The 17,933-nt window shown below is 42.1% G+C and overlaps 1 protein-coding gene across 8 annotated transcripts in view; it reads left to right on the top strand.

Moving 5' to 3' along the window:
* SYT17 (synaptotagmin 17) overlaps positions 1 to 17,933 on the top strand; it is a 51,430-nt gene that overhangs the window by 21,805 nt on the left and 11,692 nt on the right. For all 8 annotated transcript variants that reach the window (XM_042480682.1, XM_042480676.1, XM_042480683.1 and 5 more), the window contains 4 exons: positions 6,555 to 6,706; positions 6,854 to 7,473; positions 10,452 to 10,572; positions 14,942 to 15,097. In XM_042480682.1, coding sequence (XP_042336616.1) covers positions 6,555 to 6,706; positions 6,854 to 7,473; positions 10,452 to 10,572; positions 14,942 to 15,097 — 1,049 coding nt within the window. The remainder of the gene's footprint in view (positions 1 to 6,554; positions 6,707 to 6,853; positions 7,474 to 10,451; positions 10,573 to 14,941; positions 15,098 to 17,933) is intronic.

Here is a 17,933-nt window from a genome sequence, read left to right as displayed (position 1 = left end):
TCTCTTTTCTGACTGTGTGGCCATCTGTTCTAGAAAGATATCATCCAGTTCCTCAGTCTGACTTGGGGGTCTGTAGTAGACTCCCACCGTAACATCCTTGTTGTTTCCCTCCCCTTTAATTTTTACCCAGATGCTCTCCACCTGGCTTCCATGATTGATGTCCTGGATCTCTTCACTGGTGTAAATATCTCTGACATATAGTGCTATTCCTCCTCCTTTCTTGTTTGACCTATTTTTCTTAAAAAGCTTATACCCCTCTATACACTCACAAGTTAATTACAAAAAGCAATTCATTTTTAAAGTACTTGCTTGGCTATTACTTAATTTTATAATAGAGAAATAAATAAAAATAAAACCATCTTTTAAATCAATACAGTGGGCCCTTCCCCTACGCGGGGGATCTATTCCAGATCCCCCCACGTAAGGGGACTTCCACATATGCTCGAACCCCATTCAAAAGAAAGGGGGTTGTGCCCATGGCGCAGTGCCGCACATGTGCCATTACCCCTTCCAGGGTGCGCCGAGGCTTCTTCCAGTGCAGCTTTCAGCATACGCTGAAGGCCACATAAGTCGCACTCACTTATAACGCAGGTGTACTGTAATTCCATAAATATAAGGTTATGGTGGAAACTACGAAAGATGAAAGAAATCTGCTCTCTCCAGTATCTAGAAATCACGTTGGAGCAGGATGTAGATTCTGAACATGTTGAACCTCTTCCCTTTTTATGCATGTCAGAAAATGTTGGGGACTTGTGTAACTCAGTCTTCTGCATTTTAACAGCAAGCTTTATTTCAGTAACCAAAGAAGTTAAAAGCATGACTTCTGCAGACAGGACTACCATAATCCCCATATATCCATGTAGTGTTACCAATCTGCTTCCCCTGTACATTTATGAGCTTTGCACCCATTTGTCCACAAACCGAAACATATGTACATTTTATTTCACTTCTGTGACACCTTTCTCCCCAAAAAGAATCCCAAGGTGGCTCACAAGATAAAACATTAATAAAACATCACAATAAAAATATTAAAACAATTAAAATTATCTAGATAAAATAGTGTAAACTTAATAAAAACATACAAAGTAAAAAACATCACTAAAACGTCCTAACCAAGCGAGCCTGCAATGGTGGCGGGACTGAGAGAAAGCCTTCCCCAGAAGTTCATAGGGCTCTAGCAAGTTTATATTGGGAGATGCAGTCTCTCAAATAATCTGGAGCTTTACCTTTTCCTTTTAAGCCACACAAGGCTTTATAGTTCATGACCAGCACTTACAATTGTGTCCAGAAATGAACCAGTAGCCAGTGAAGCTGTTTCAACAAGAGAGTTACATGCTCCCTATAACTGGCCCCAGTGAGCCTTCTAACTGCAGCGTTTTGCACCCACTGGAGTTTCTAAACAGTTTCCAAAGGCAGCCCCACATAGAGTGCATTATAGTAGTACAGTGCACCCATGCGATACGCGGCCTTGAGCATACGTACTCAAGCAGCGGGGCACGCGCGGGGCAGAAGGGGAGGCGCGTCCCATTCAATTGAATGGGCGCGCGCGCCTGTTGTGCCCCGTGCGCACTTGCGCCGCCGCGCCGCTGCGCACGAGCCCCATTGTTTCCAATGGGGCTCGAGCATAGGCAGAATTCGCCTTACGCGGTGGGATCCGGAACGGATCCCCGTGTGAGGCGAGGACGCACTGTACCAATGTTTTGTTTTATTTATTTATTTACTGTATTTATACCCCACCCTTCAGCCCTAAAGACTCTCAGAGTGGCTTACAATTATTATTTTTAACTAGACAGTTCCCTGCCTGCAGGCTTACAACCTAAAAAGACATGACACAAAAGGATAAGGGAATGCTGGTGGGGATGAGGATCAGGTCCAGCAGTTCTTCTCTTCCTCTGAGGCCTGAACCATGGCAGAAGGACTGGAGGGAAAGCTTTTCCTCTTAGTTCAGCCAGGCCCGATTGAGCTGGGCCTGTATCACTCCCTCCATGGCCAGATTGGGCTGTAATCAAGGCTGTAATCAAGGCATAGAATCATAGAATCATAGAATCGTAGAGTTGGAAGAGACCACTAGGGCCATCCAGTCCAACCCCCTGCCATGCAGGAAATCCAAATCAAAGCATCCCTGACAGATGGCCATCCAGCCTCTGTTTAAAGACCTCCAAGGAAGGAGACTCTATCACCTTCCGAGGAAGTGCATTCCACTGTCGAACAGCCCTTACTGTCAGGAAGTTCCTCCTAATGTTCAGATGGAATCTCTTTTCCTGTAGCTTGCATCCATTGCTCTGGGTCCTGTTTTCTGAAGCAGCAGAAAACAAGCTTGCTCCTTCTTCAACATGACATCCTTTCAAATATTTAAACAGGGCTATCATATCGCCTCTTAACCTTCTTTTCTCCAGGCTAAACATCCCCAGCTCCCTAAGTCGTTCCTCATAGGGCATGGTTTCCAGACCCTTCACCATTTTTGTCGCCCTCCTTTGGACACGCTCCAGTTTCTCAATGTCCTTTCTGAATTGTGGTGCCCAGAACTGGACACAATATTCTAGGTGGGGCCTGACCAGAGCAGAATACAGTGGCACTATTACTTCTCTTGATCTAGACACTATACTTCTATTGATGCAGCCTAAAATAGCATTGGGCTTTTTAGCTGCCACATCACACTGTTCACTCATGTTCAACTTGTAGTCTACTCGGACTCCTAGATCCCTTTCACACGTAGTTTCATTCAGCCAGGTGTCACCCATCCTATATCTGTGCATTTTATTTTTCCGCCCTAAGTGCAATACCTTACATTTCTCCGTGTTGAATTTCATTTTGTTAGCTTTGGCCCAGCTTTCTAGTCTATTTTGAATCTTGATCCTGTCCTCTGGGGTATTAGCTATTCCCCCTAATTTGGTATCATCTGCAAATTTGATAAGTATGCTCCCAATTCTGTCATCCAGGTCATTGATAAAGATGTTGAATAGCACTGGGCCCAGGACAGAGCCCTGTGGGACCCCACTGGTCACTTTTCTCCAGGATGAAAAGGAGCCATTGTTGAGCACCCTTTGGGTTCGGCCGGTCAACCAATTACAGATCCATGTAACAGTTCCTTTGTCTAGCCCACATTTTACAAGCTTGTTTGCAAGAATGTCATGGGGAACCTTGTCAAAGGCCTTAGTGAAATCAAGATATACTATATCCACAGCATTCCCTTCATCTACCAAGCTGGTAATTTTATCAAAGAAAGAGATCAGATTTGTCTGGCATTACTTGTTTCTCTGAAACCCATGCTGACTTTTTGTGATTATGGCATTGCCTTCTAGATGTTCACAGACTTCTAGATGTTCACAGACTTTGGATATAAGTGGTAAATGAATATTTGCAAACAGGTAAATAAACAATAGATCCGGCCACAAAAAAGGAAAGTTGTTTTTGCAACTATGAGTTGCTCAAAAACCCTGTCCCTCCTAGGAAAATGTTTTAAAATGTAAAAGAGGACTCTAGGGCTGCCAGGGTTGTAATTTAAAAAGGATGGAGAGACCTAGCCATTATCAGAAATCGGAGAGAGAGGGGGGGCGGGCTTTATGTATTATTTTTATTTTTTTCTATTCTTTTTCAACCAATTGATCCAGATGCACTTTATTTCTCACCCAGATGATGTTCTTGATAACTTTCATCTCCAGCATCAGACAAGAATATAAGGATTGCATTGTACAACACTGGCACTTTGCCTGTCTTCCTGCGACAAATCTAAATGTGTTGACTTAGCACACATGGCAACCACACCTTCCTGTCATTTCCTCTCTAATGTTTGCTTTCTTGCCTTGTTGAGTAAAAAATTCTTATTAATTTTCTTTTTACAAAGACTAGTAGGGGCTTTTCCATTCTACAGATTACAGTTGTACAAAATGTCCAATGCGGGCATGGCGAAAAGCAAATGATTCATGCTCTGTGAAAATACACCTTGATTTTTTTCTTTCACATTACAAGCAAACAAAAGGACCAGGGTGTTTATCTAAACAGAACCAAAATTTAGAAGAGGAAAATAACTATAAGTCTTGATGAAAGGAAATCTCTTGTTCCCTTGCTTTAACTTGCTGTCCTCTTTGCTAGCTGACATCTTTTAAATGATTCCTCTTGGATCCAGTTTAGTCTTCCCACTCAACAGGAGTTTTTCTTTTTAAGATGGCTGTCATTTTAGCATATTGTGCAGGATTTTAAGCCAAGAAGCAGTAAATCCTGTGAAAGGAGACACAGTTGAAAATGTTGGAGATTGTATTTTGCCTTACTGAGGTCCTGCAGCTGCAGGATCACACACTAGACTTCTACATACGTCTTTTGCTGCTATTTGTTTTAAGAACTCCCAAGACTGTCACTTTCCCCACTTTTCCTTAAACAAAGTGATTATTGTACATACAAATATGTCAGAAATGATGGCGCAGACTGATTAATAAAGGTGTAACTTAAGGGAGCCTTTAGTAGAGAAGTACAGTACTCTTTCTCTGTGCATGAAAGGGTATTGGGCAGTGGAGTTTCATATAAAAAGGGTTAAAGTTCTGTAAAGAAGAAGAAATGTTTATTGATTAGCCCTTAGGCCATTTCAAAACAACACAAAATAACAAGCAGGTAAAACACACTATAAAATCTTATAGAAATTCTATAGCAATGAGGACAGAACTAAAATGTAATAACACAGAATCTGAAATGTATATAGAGTACTGTATGGGTGTCGTAAGTACATTAGAAGTACAGTACCTAAAAATGTGACATAATCATAAAACTGATCATAAAAATCTATGATACAAAAATGGGTAAAAAAAATAAAAACGAATGTATTACAGCATTAAGATGATAATACATAAAGTAATAAAATTGAACATGAAGCATCACACATAAGGATTCTTCATCACCTCTGCAATTTATCCCAATTGACCCCATGTATCTAACTCTTGACTGTATGGCTTTACGTAAAAATCGAGCTGTGATAATAGATATTTTTGAATCTTGGCCACTCATGAAGTAAGAGATTCTGACATGTTCTGCAAATGTAATTTATTGTTTTCTCTTTCATTTCGACTTTCAAATGTATCCTGCTTTAACTGTGAAAGCAAAAATGGCTCTTGTGGGGAAGGCAGACAGATTTGCAAAATGAGTAGTATTAATATTTATTAGAACTAAGGCACTCACATTTAGAAAATAAAACAAAGCACCTGCCTCCAGATTTTCAGTGTAAATAAGAAGGTACAGGGAAAGTTCCAGAGTAGACAGGCATTTGTATGCATCTAGATTAATCTGTTGTTGGAAATTGATGTTATACACTTAAAAAAAAAAAAGTTGTATTTATTAGAGAAATTATGGTAAAGTATGGTTATGTATGTGACATACAGTATATGTAATATGGTAAGTACTTTGTTGGGAGAAAAGGAGAACATGGGGTGATGGACTGATTGTTTAAGTGCAATTTTAAGACTGAGATAGGAATTAGACTTGGAGACTGTGAAGTTTACCGCACCGTGCATAAAACGTTCCCCAATGCGTTCTAACGTGCACGAGCAGGGCCGCGCACGGAGTGTGATGGGAACCCGATGGGGCCCAGAACACTAGTTTACCGCACAGGGAATGCCACCGCCACCGTCGAGCATTCCTATCGCGTTCCCATCAGGTTCCAGAGGGTGCCATTCAACGCCATTTCTGGGAACTGTTTCGAAACCATTCTCAGAAATGGCACCCTCTGGAACCCGATGGGAACGCTTCATAGCCATGTTAGTCTAGAGGTTCTCAACCTTCCTAATGCTGCGACCCTTTAATACAGTTCCCCACGTTGTAGTGACCCCCAATCATAATATTATTTTCATTGTTACATGCAAATATGTGTTTTTCAGTGATTTTAGGTGACCCCTGTGAAAGGGTCATTCGACCCCCAAAGGGGTCCTGACCCACAGGTTCGGAACCATTAGTATCATTATGCAAAAGGATTATATAGTTAGAGACATACATTAGGGTTACTGAATATACCCATGAATAAGTCTAGAAATTTTAGTTAAAAAATTGACCCCCAAAACTGAGTCATGACAAAATTCATATAGTCGAATACATGAACAGTGGTTAGATAAGAGACAGCAAAGAGCAGAGTGAGAGATGAGATAGTGAAGGGAAGGAATGTATGTTTTGGTTCAGTTAGGATAGTTAGTTTCCACTGTGATTATGAAGAGAGATGGAAAGAGTCAGTCACCTGTGTTAGAGTCAGGATTTAGATGAATTAAATAATAACAATGAAGCCTTGAAATTCTGTAATCATGAGTCTGTACACCAAGTACTCTTTAACTGTATGTTGGACTTCTGTTTAATAAATTATTCCTGCAATTCACTAACATAACTGCGAATGCTGTGATAGTCCTGTTGGAGTGGTTAAGTTGAGATAGATGGTGTTGTAGTGGCAGCAGGTATTCAAGGCTGGGGGTCACTTTGGTGCCATAGTGTTGTGTAAGTTAAAGTCCACACAGGAGACAGTAACAGATGCCTGTGATAATTTTCCTAGCTGACTCTGAAATACAAAGTCAATTTCATTTCAACAGAATAAGCAACAGAAATGAGGACAAAGATGGTGACTCTGACAACATGACAGCAAGTGAGCCTCCTCCAACTCCTCAGGATGTTTCACTAAGTAGAAGACGATCCTCTACAGATACATCTCGATCCACTTACAGCCTGACAAGACGAATCTCAAGTATGTTATATAGCATCATAGAGTTGTTTTGTATTCATATTTTCCCCAGGGCCATTGCCACACGGTGGGTGTATACACATCTTAAATAAATGAACAAATGTAATGTTGTGCTATCTGTAACATTTGTCCTTTGTTTCTCTTGAATAGGTCTTGAGCTGAGGCTACCAAGTTCTCCTCTTGTTGACCTCAAACCTATTGAGTTTGGCATTATAGGAGCCAAAAAGGAAATTGTTCAGCCAAGCATCCTTAGGAAAACACATACTCCTGATGACTATTTTAGGAAATTTGAACCACGATTGTATTCCCTTGACTCAAATAGTGACGACATGGACTCCTTGACAGATGAGGAGATCTTGATGAAGTACCAGCTGGGTATGCTGCACTTTAGCACGCAGTATGACCTCTTACACAATTGCCTCACAGTCAGGGTAATTGAGGCAAAGGACCTGCCTCCCCCAATCTCCTATGATGGTTCAAGACAGGACATGGCACATTCAAATCCATATGTCAAAATTTGTCTGTTGCCAGACCAGAAAAACTCCAAGCAGACTGGGGTGAAGCGGAAAACCCAAAACCCAGTGTTCGAGGAGAGGTACACCTTTGACATCCTGTTTTTAGAAGCCCAGAGGAGGACTTTGCTCTTGACCATAGTAGATTTTGACAAGTTTTCACGCCACTGCGTCATTGGGAAAGTATCCATGCCCTTGAGCGATGTGGATCTTGTCAAAGGTGGGCATTGGTGGAAGGCTCTGGTCCCTAGTTCTCAGGTAATGTTTTGTTGATATGTCAGTAGACTCCCTAGGGGTCCCAGTTGTTTTGTTTTATTTCCTTTCACATATGTGGTATGATCTGACATTAACTGACTTCCAGCGGGTGGGTACCAAAAATAAGGGCTTTCAGGTTGTTGCCTTGAAGTTCTGGAATGTCCTCCTTAAGGACACTTATATGGCCCTTTGGAGTTTGTTGTTGTTGTTTGCTTCATCATAGGTGGCCCTATCAATGAGAGACCTCCAAGAGCCCTGTCATCACCTGCCCTGTTCAGGTCTTACAAACTCAGGACAATTACTTTCTTGATTGAGTCAATCCACTTGTATTCTGATCTTCCTCTTTTTCTATGCCTTCCACCTTACCATTATGGTATTTTCCAATTAGTAGTTTCACCTGACGATACTTCCAAAATATGATAGCCTCAGTTTAGTCATCATAGGCGCGTTACAGACTACCCGTTTGGGGCGGCCTGTAAGTGGTCCTTTCCCCGCTGTATCGGGGCCTCAGCTGCCACAACGGCAGCCTCCGAGGACCCGATCCGCTGCTTTCCAGGCCGCGGGGAAGCAGCCTTTTGCCGCTTCCCTGCGGCCTGGAAAGGGGTGTCCTTGGGGCTTCAAGCCCCAAGGACACCTGGCGATGGCGGGGAGGAGGGGAAAGGGGCCGCTCAGCCCCTTTCTCCTCTGCTTCGCTGGCGCAGCTGTCTAAAGGCTGCGCCAGCGACGCAAACCTCAGAAGGAGCTCCATTTCAGAGCTCCTTCTCGCGCCGCGGAAAGGGCGCTCCAGGCGCCCTTGCATGGCGTGACGATGTCATGTCCACGCCACCTCGTTTGGAGGCGGCGCGTTCGTGACGTCATAATGGCGGCCCCCGTGTGGAATGGGCGCCGCCATTTTGTACAGACTGGGTCCGTACTAGGGTTAGGGGCGTCAGGAAGTGACGCCCCTTTCTAACCCTAGTACATCCCCAGGACGTACTTTTATGCCCGTTTGTAACAGGCCTTTGCTTCTGATGAGAGTTCTAATGGCCTTTGGGGACCTGGTAAATATCTGTTTAAGGAGGCTTCTTGCAGGGACAAGTCAATATGAACCAGCAATGCAATGAGTTCTGGTGTAGTGGCTGAGATGTAAAGCTGCAAACCACCCAGTTCAAAGCACATCTCTCCCAGTAGGAATATCCAAGCAGGCTGCTCTTTCTTAGGATGTTACCAGACAAGGGAAATTGGAAGTACTGTACTGTATAATCCAATGGCAATCCGAACACAATTATGGGGTTTAACGTTATTGCGTGATAGACTACCACATGCAAATTCGGGCGATAGGAAGTCAGTCCGAACGTAATTCGAATTCATGTAAATTCGCTGAACTAGCAAATTCACATAAATGTGTTCTGGCCCCACATTCTTTTCATTCGAAATTAAGAGAAATTCCTCCCGTGTGATAATGTCCTTAGTTTCATTCTCCTTATCTACATTGCAGGGATAGATAATATAGAGCTTGGAGAAGTTTTCTGTGACCACAACTCTCAGATTACCTAGCCAATATGGCCAGTAGTGATCCTGAAGTTGGTAATTTGACACAGAAAGGCACCCTGGGAAACAAAGTCATCTGAGGCTTGCTTTCCAAATGGCTGGCATTGCTTGAAGGGAGGCAATTCGGAAGCAAAATGGACACGTAAATCCAGTAGTTTTGCGAATTTTCTTATTTCCTGATTGACCTCACATTCTCCCTGGATTCTCTTCTGATTGCATGCAGCGTCATGTGAAAAGCAGCTGCGAATTTGTCCCTAAACCCTGGATGACTTTGCATTGGCCCCACTTTAAACTTCCAATTTTGCCCCATGTGATATTGTCCATAGAGAGTTGGAAGAGACTCTTAGGACTCTTTCACACGAGGGAAAATTGGAGGGTTAAAGTGGTCCCAATGCAGGGTCCTCCAATAGCAAATGGGCTTGCTTTTGTGGGATTCCAGCACTTTAACCATTTTTGGGATCGAAGCACATAGGTTGACGTGTGATAAAGTCCTTAAAGAATCCTAGAGTTGGAAGGCTGCCATGCGGCACATTGATTAAATGCCTGTACTGCAACCACTCACTCACAAACCACAAGGTTGTGAGTTCAATACCAGCCAGGGCTCAACCTGGCATCCTTCTGAGGTTGCTAAAATGAGTACCCATCCTGTTGGGGGAAATTAGCTTACACATTGTAAAACGCTTAGGGATTGCTTAAGTGCATTGTTAAGAGGTACAGAAAACCTATTACTATTTCATTCACATCTAACCTCTTGCCATGCAGGAACAAGCAATCAAAGCACTCCCAACAGATGGCCATCCAGCCTCTGTTTAAAAACCTCCAAAGAAAGAGACTGCATCGCACTCTAGGACAGCATGCTTCATTGTTCTTACTGTCAGGAGGTTCTTCCTAACGTTCAGGTGGAATCTCTTTTCCTGTAGTTTGAATCCATTGCTCCATGTCTTAGTCTCTAACTCATAGGGCATAGTTTCCAGACCTTTCACCATTTTGGTTACCCTCCTCTCCAGAGGGTAACCAGCTTGTCCTGCTTGTCAATATCCCTCTTGAATTGCAGTGCCCAGTACTTGACTCAGTATTCCAGGTGAGATCTGACCAAAGCAGAATAGAGTGGTACTATTACTTCCCTCGATCTAGACACCACATTCCCACTACACTTCAGTTCAAGATTCAGCTGCTGGATCACACTGTTAACTCACGTTTGGCTTGTAGTCTACTAAGACTCCCAGAACCCCTTTGCATGTACTATTGTCAAGCCTCCATATATGTGCCTTTCATTTTTCCTGCCTAAGTCTAGTGCCTTACATTTCTCCCTGTTGACATTCATTTTGTTAGTTTTGACCAAATTCTCTAATCTATTAGTGTTATTATGAATTCTGATCCTGTCCTCTGGATTATTAGCTATATTTCCTAGTTTGGTATCATCTGATTTATCTTGCATGTTTCTCTTGCAGAATGAAGTTGAGCTGGGAGAACTCCTGCTGTCATTGAATTACCTTCCTAGTGCAGGAAGACTGAATGTAGACATCATTAGAGCAAAACAGCTGCTTCAGACAGATATGAGTCAAGGTTCAGGTACAGGCCTATGCTTTGTTCTGAATGATCAGCATCCATTATTGGTGGCGCACTGTGCATAGTTACATGTGTACAGCATACAGCTGGCAGATTCCACAATTTCAGCTCCATACTTTGGAAGCCCATGTTATTAGAAGGGTGCTGATTTTAGATAGGGTTAGGCATAGTTGGTGGTATAGTAAGCATGCCTTCTATGCCTGCACTAAGGTCATGGAGTATTTGGAAGATGTGGAAGCTTTAACAAAGGACTAGAGCTTGATATTTAAGGAACTGAAGTCTCTAAAATACAGTACAGTGGGCCCTTTTCTTGCATGGGGGATCTGTTCCAGATCCCCCCGCATAAAGGAAAATCAGTGTATGCTCACAATGGGGCATGTGCTCACGGCAGTGCATGCGCCATTTCTTTTACCGCTGTGTGGCTTTCGCGTAAGCTGTAAGCTGCGTATAGTGTGCCCGCGTATGGTACAGGCGCACTGTATTTTGAAGATCTTTGATTTCAATTATATGGGTAGCCTTGTCCACTGATGCAGATGGCAACTATTCCATGGCTACTTGTTGTGGTCACATTTGTCACTTGGTGGCCATCCTGGTGCTGAGCCTTTGTACTTAGCCTGTACACACTGCCTACTTCCAGGGCTATATTGAAAGCCTTACCAGCTTTATAGAACTTACCAGAATATATGTTTCACTGGTATATCCTTTAAGAACCTTGCTCTGTCATGACACCATGATGAGGCAGCATGTTAGGATTTAGTGGAGTCTCTAAAGTAGTTCTGAGGAAAAGCCTCAACCCTAAAGATGTATCTATTCATGTCCTGATTTGAGCCAAGGCTTAACCTTATGCATCTACAGATGATGTCTTTTCCTCACCACTCTTCTTGAAGGAAGGGAAACAGAGCAGCCAGAATGGAAAGATCAGGTTTCCAGGAAGGTTTCAGCATCTGCTGTGGAGACATTGACGACTCTGCATTTATTATGAATGAAAAATACCATTAGCAAATCATTTCTGTGGGTATTGATGGTTGTTTTAGTCTTTTGATATTTTTTTTAAAATGCACATATCTTACTAATAAGACAATGGAAAGATAAAGAGTAAAATGCTTATTTAAAATATGATCAGATAAATATAAATATGGAGGAGTTTTAAAGATGTTTTGGGTGGTTGGCTTAAAGAAAAGAAGGGAACCAGACATTGAATAGAGGTAAAGTGTGCAAGGTAGGTGTGATTGGCCGCCTATCATCAAGGTGGCACCTTTCCATTTAGGAATTAACCAGGGTGAACAGGTATGCTATGTTCCAAGCAAGGTATGCTCCTTTAATACTTGAAGTTCTCCATTGAGATAATTGAAGCCTTCAGTTCAAGATTCCATTCAGTCTGGTTGCTCATTCAGAGCTCTCCAGAGTGCTTGCCGTGTCTCAATGTGTGCAGTGGGCTTCTGATCAAATTCAGGATTATTCTGCACATGTTATATTATGTAGCATGTAAATCATTCCTCAGAGTGTACCTACACTGCACTGTTAAACCATGTTGATACTAGTTTTAACTGTTCTGTCTCCATCCTGTGGGATCCTGTGATTTGTAGTTGGTAAGATCCTTGGAATTCTCTATTGGAGAGTTCTGATGCTTTTGCTCAAGGGAATACACTAGAGCTCTCAAGCAGGGAAGTCATAAAATCATAGTATAATAGAGCTGGAAGAGACTGCAAGGGCCATCCAGTCCAACCTCCTACTATGTAGGAAGACACAACCAAAGCACTCTGAACAGTGAAGCCTCTGTTTAAACATTTCTATAGAAGGAGACTCCACTACTCTCTGAGGCAGCATGTTCCACTGTCAAACAGCTCTTACATGTGGGTTTGGCTGGTCAACCAATTATAAACTCACCTAACAGTAGCATTGTCTAGGTCACATTTTACTGCCTTTTTTTGCAAGGGCAAAATGAGGAAAATTGTCAAAGGCCATACTGAAATCAAGATACACTACTTCCATTAGCATTTCCATCATCTATCAAGTTTGTGACTCTCAAATATATATATTTCACTTTTACAAGATGAGGACAACATATGACCTCCTCCAGTCTGCTGGCACTTCTCCTGTTCTCCAGGAATTCACAAAGATTATTAACAGTGCTTCTGAAATTACTTCTGCCAGTTTTTTTAATGCCTTAGATGTAATTCATCTGGCCCTGGAGACTTTAATTTGTTTAGAGTAGTTAGAGAAGTCTAAAGGCCTCACTAAACTACAAATCACAGGATTCCATAGAATGAAGCCATGATGGTTAAAAAGTTATCAAATTGCTGTAATTGTCATGCAGACTCCCTGCCAGTCTGTCTCCTTTCATTGTAATAGTATTTCCTGCTCTCTTCAGCTGCTGTTTCTGTTGAGTAGTATTTGCTTTCTATCCAAAAGATCAATGTGTGGCTTTCCCTCAAGCAAGCTGGCATTTTAATTTGTTCCTCCACTGAAGGTAAACAGCATACATTTTGACCTCTGCTGATGAGGAACAGGAGTGAGTCATTGAATGCTTCCAGGAAGGTATGGAACATGGCAGCTTTCAAATACCAAACAGAGTTGAGCTGTTTCTGAGAACATATGCTTTTCTTGAGAACGTTTCTCTCTTGATTCCGTCTCCTCGCCCCCAAGCAGAAATAAGACCTCTGCGCAGGATTATATCTTAATATTATCCATAATTTCTCCTAGTTTTTCCCAACCATGCCTCACCTCCTGGTAGGACTGCTGGAAATAAGGAGGGTGTTACTGGAGAAGAGAATTTGTAAGATAAAGGAAGGCTTTGGGCCTGGGGAGAGGCTGTAGTGTTCTCCCAGGACCAGACAAGGAGCCTAGATGGAGAAAGCTTTCCTTCCAAGCCCCCACCTCTATAAATGGAGATGGCAGTGGGATTTTCCCAACACTCACCTTCCCAGTTAGAAAAGCAAGCAAGACAGGTTGGGATTATTAGGATCTTAGACTTCAGGAATGGGGTGGAATTTGAGGAGTGGCATCTGCTGAAGCCCCCACAAGCCAGTTGGGTTCACCTGTAGCCAATATTATGAACACAGGATGAAGGTTCTTCTCGTGTGCCTTATAGAATCATAGAGTTGGAAGAGAATGCAAGGGCCATTCAGTCCAACCCCCTGCCATGCAGGAAATCTAAATCAAAGCATCCCTGACAGATGGCCATCCAGCCTCTGTTTAAAGACCTCCAAGGAAGGAGACTCCGAAGGAGTTTGTTCCACTGTCGAACAGCTTTTACTTTCAGAAAGTTCCTCCTAATATTGAGGTGGAATCTCTTTTCCTGCAGCTTGCATCCATTGCTCTGGGTCCTAGTCTCTGGAGCAGCAGAAAGCAAGCTTGCTCCCTCCTCAATATAACATCCCTTCAAATATTTAAAAAGGGCTCTCATATCACCGCTTAACCATCTCTTCTCCAGGCTAAACATCCCTAGATCCCTAGGTCCTTCCTCGTAGGGCATGGTTTCCAGACCCTTCACCATTTTAGTCGCCCTCCTTTGGACCTGCTCCAGTTTCTCAATGTCCTTTTTAAATTGTGGTGCCCAGAACTGGACACAATTAAATTAAATTAAACTTTATTACAGCCATTTGACCAGCACAATTACAAAATTCCAGTTTGAAACATAACTTAGTTTTATACCATAGGTTCATATACAGGCAGATTGGAGAATATGAACAAATGATAGTTTATAAAAAGTAAGGATAAAAAGTAAGGATAGGACTGCACTATCAGGTAAACACACAACAATGAGTAGGCTGCCATCATCACCTCGCAAACAACTCTATCATATTGTGTAATAGAGCACCACATTCAAGACATATTAGTTCAAAACCAGTCATATCCCCTGTCCAAGCAAGTGTTAAACTACAAAGTGCCATTAATCAGATGCAACTGGTTGGGGTAACTTCATTAGACTTTAGTCCCCAACTAGGTTAGTTTGATGGCATGGTAAAATACAGCCATACCATTTACAAATTTTACCGTTAAAGATAAATCCTCTTTGATAACAACTCCTATCTTGAAAAGTGACAAGGATATCATGTACAGATCTGCAATAAGCTCAAAGAAGGGTCGCAAAAGGAAAAACTCAAAGGTGGAAGCATCTGGAGCTCCAAAAAAAGCTTTGCAAAACAGGGAGAAATATAACATCAGAAAAAGGTAGGAGATCTGATGGGGAAATTAATCATGAAGAATCTAATACAGCTCAGACATCTAGATTAATACAAATTACATTAGATACTGAAAAGTCCAATCTCAAAACTAATAAACACTTAGGGAACTGGACACAATTTGAAGCAGACATCCAGCTAATGAAAATCCATTTGCACATTTGGAATTGTGCTCATCTTTCTTCCAGATCCTTTTGTAAAAATCCAGCTTGTTCATGGGTTAAAACTGGCAAAAACCAAGAAGACCTCTTGCAAGAAGGCCACAATTGATCCATTCTACAATGAGTCCTTCAGCTTCAAGGTGCCACAGGAAGAACTTGAAAATACCAGCCTGGTCTTCACAGGTAGGTTCTTCAGTCTCTTTCAAATGTGGTCCTCAGATTTATGAAGAAGTCTTGATTACATAGCTGATTAAAGACATCTTAATGAATATATTGATAAAGTACATCTTGTGATTGGTTTGCTGTAGGGTCACCATAAGTCAGAAACGACTTGAAGGGACACAACAGCAATATCTTCATATACAGTTGCATGTGAAGAAAAACATCTCAAAGGAACAATTAGGCTTCCTCTTTTAGGTGATAAGAGGGAAGATCTCTTTTTAGAAGGCACTTGTAATCTGTATTGCATTAAAAAGTTTAAACACTATACTACTGTTGATGCACCCTAGAATTACATTGGTTATTAAAGCTGCCTCATTACATTGTTGACTAACGTTCAGCCTGTGGCCCAGGACACAATCCTGTGGCACCCCTCTAGTCACTTTTTTCCATGATGAGGAGCCATGAAGTTCAGGCATCAGAGGGAGAGAAGATCTGCTGGATTTCCCCCTTCCCCACTGCCGTTCCTTTTGTGTCTTGTCTCATTAGATTGTAAGCCTGAGGGCAGGGAAATGTCTAATTAACAATTTGTAAGGTGCTCTGATAGCCTTTTGGCTGAAGAGCCAAGTATAGACAAACAAACAAAAATCGTTGAGTACCCTTTGGGTTTGGTTGGTCAACCAATTACAATTCCACCTGCCCATGCATCCAGACCCTTCAGCTTCCTATCCACAGCCTCATAATCCCATTTCTTTTGCTAAAGTCCATTTTACTTGCTGCAGACGTTGCCTGCCCTAGTTTAATATGAAGTTTTAATCTGCAAACCATAGTTGCATGGTACTTTCCCACAAACATGCATCAAAAACCATAGTTTGAGTATGTTTTGATGTGTGTGTGAATTGATAAACCATAGTACAGGCACTGATCCTGTGGCTGCTCCTTCATGGAAATGGGGGAAGAAACTTTAGGATGGAAAGTAGGAGCAGGTAAGTACAGTGGTACCTCGGGATACGAAATACCCAGGTTACGAATTTTTCAGGATACGAAAAAATCCCATAGGGATTTATTGTTTCGGGTTACGAAAGTTTTTTCGGGTTACGAAAAAACTCCGGCGCTATTTTAAATGGAGCCGCGGCAGAGCCGCGGCTTTTTTCCCCATTAGCGCCTATGGGTTTTCAGCTTACGAAGGCTTTTCGGGTTACGAAAGCGGCCGCGGAACGAATTATTTTCGTAACCCGAGGCACCACTGTATAGGTCTTAATATATATATTTTTAAAAATTGTGGTGGAGCCATGAGTCTACATTTCCCAGTTGCATGAATCCAGCAGTTGAATTCTGAGAATTTAAGCATTCATTAAAAACAACAACAACCAACTGTGCACAACAGATTTGAGATCCTGTGGATGTAAATAAGAAAAATACACATCTCTTTCATGGTGAATTAGTGTAGGCCATGTGTACCAGCTGAATAGTCATGGCTTCACTCCCTTGACTTTGGTTAAGAACATAAGACTCACAGGCCAATGTTTTCACCCACTTCTGCCTGTGAAGGACAAACATGGCAATCTATAGTATCTGGCTGGCACAGAACAGATATTCTTGGAATACCAGGTTCTTATAAAAACAACAGAAATTTTCAGGATTGCTTAACTGTAAACCATTCTGTAATATATATGAAAGATTACCCCCAACACCATCACCACCATGATTTTGATTTCAGTTTTTGAGTCTTTCAGTCACCTTATTCTTCCTACCTGTCTACATGCATTTCTGGGTCCCCCCTCACCCCTTTTGGTTTTTACAGATTAAAGTAGTCAAATTTTCCTACATGTGGACCATCAACAATTTCAGCTTTTGCCGGGAGGAAATGGGCGAGGTCATCAAAAGCTCAACATTTTCATCGGGAGCTAATGATAAATTGAAATGGTAAGGACCATTGCACAAGAAATACTTGGTGACAGTGCACATTGGGAAATAGTGTGACACATTTTAACTTGACTGCATATCGTTCTTAATGGTCACCTCAGCCATACATTCACTGGAAACCTTGAGCATGTTACTGATCCTCAGCTTCAATACTGCCTTCAACAATACAGTATGGCACAATAGTGACTGGACTGGCAGGTTTGTTTTCAGATTGACTATGGAATAGCATTTGTCCATAAAGGGAACAGTGCCCTCCATCAAAAGGGGCACTGTGGTACTGATAATACCAGCATGCTTTATGTCATGCCATTGAGGATGCTTGTGTTCCCAACATATTTACTCATCCAAAATGTGACTCAGACATCATGTAGAACTAGCTGCCAAGACCAACGTCTCATTTTTCATGTAGTTGAATGTTATCCAAACAGGGCTAACAGCCACCACATATGACAAAAATCAAGTCACAGGCACAGCACAAAAACCATAATTTCAAAAAGCTTAAAGAAGTGAGCCAAGCTACATACTATATAGTACTAATTCTTACACTATCTGATGTGTCAGAATGGCAGGGATTTTCTCTCAGTGTGATACATCTGTTTCTCTCTGTCCTGGAGATTCGTCATGGGCCAACATCAGTCTCTGAACCACCTCTTAGAGTACTAGTACTGTAGAAGAAACAAACATGGATACTGGTTAGTCTCAACAGAGGACTCAGTAAAATGCCCCCAGTGAGAAATTTCAAAGGAAGTCCTTTCCTGCTTAGGTTCTCTGTCGAGTATGTCATCATAGGATGAAGTGTGTTATTCTGCATAGTACAAACTGAAGTCTGTCCTGTACAAAAGACCTGCCTTCAGCAGGTTAGATTCACTGGAACTGTGTGCATGATTGTACAGTGGTACCCCGGGATACGAATGCGCCGGGTTACGAATTTTTC

Source organism: Sceloporus undulatus, chromosome 8 (genome assembly GCF_019175285.1).
Source record: "Sceloporus undulatus isolate JIND9_A2432 ecotype Alabama chromosome 8, SceUnd_v1.1, whole genome shotgun sequence".
Taxonomy (NCBI): Eukaryota; Metazoa; Chordata; class Lepidosauria; order Squamata; family Phrynosomatidae; genus Sceloporus; species Sceloporus undulatus.
The sequence above is the reverse complement of the archived record's forward strand: the minus strand, read 5'-3'. Positions and strand labels throughout refer to the sequence as shown.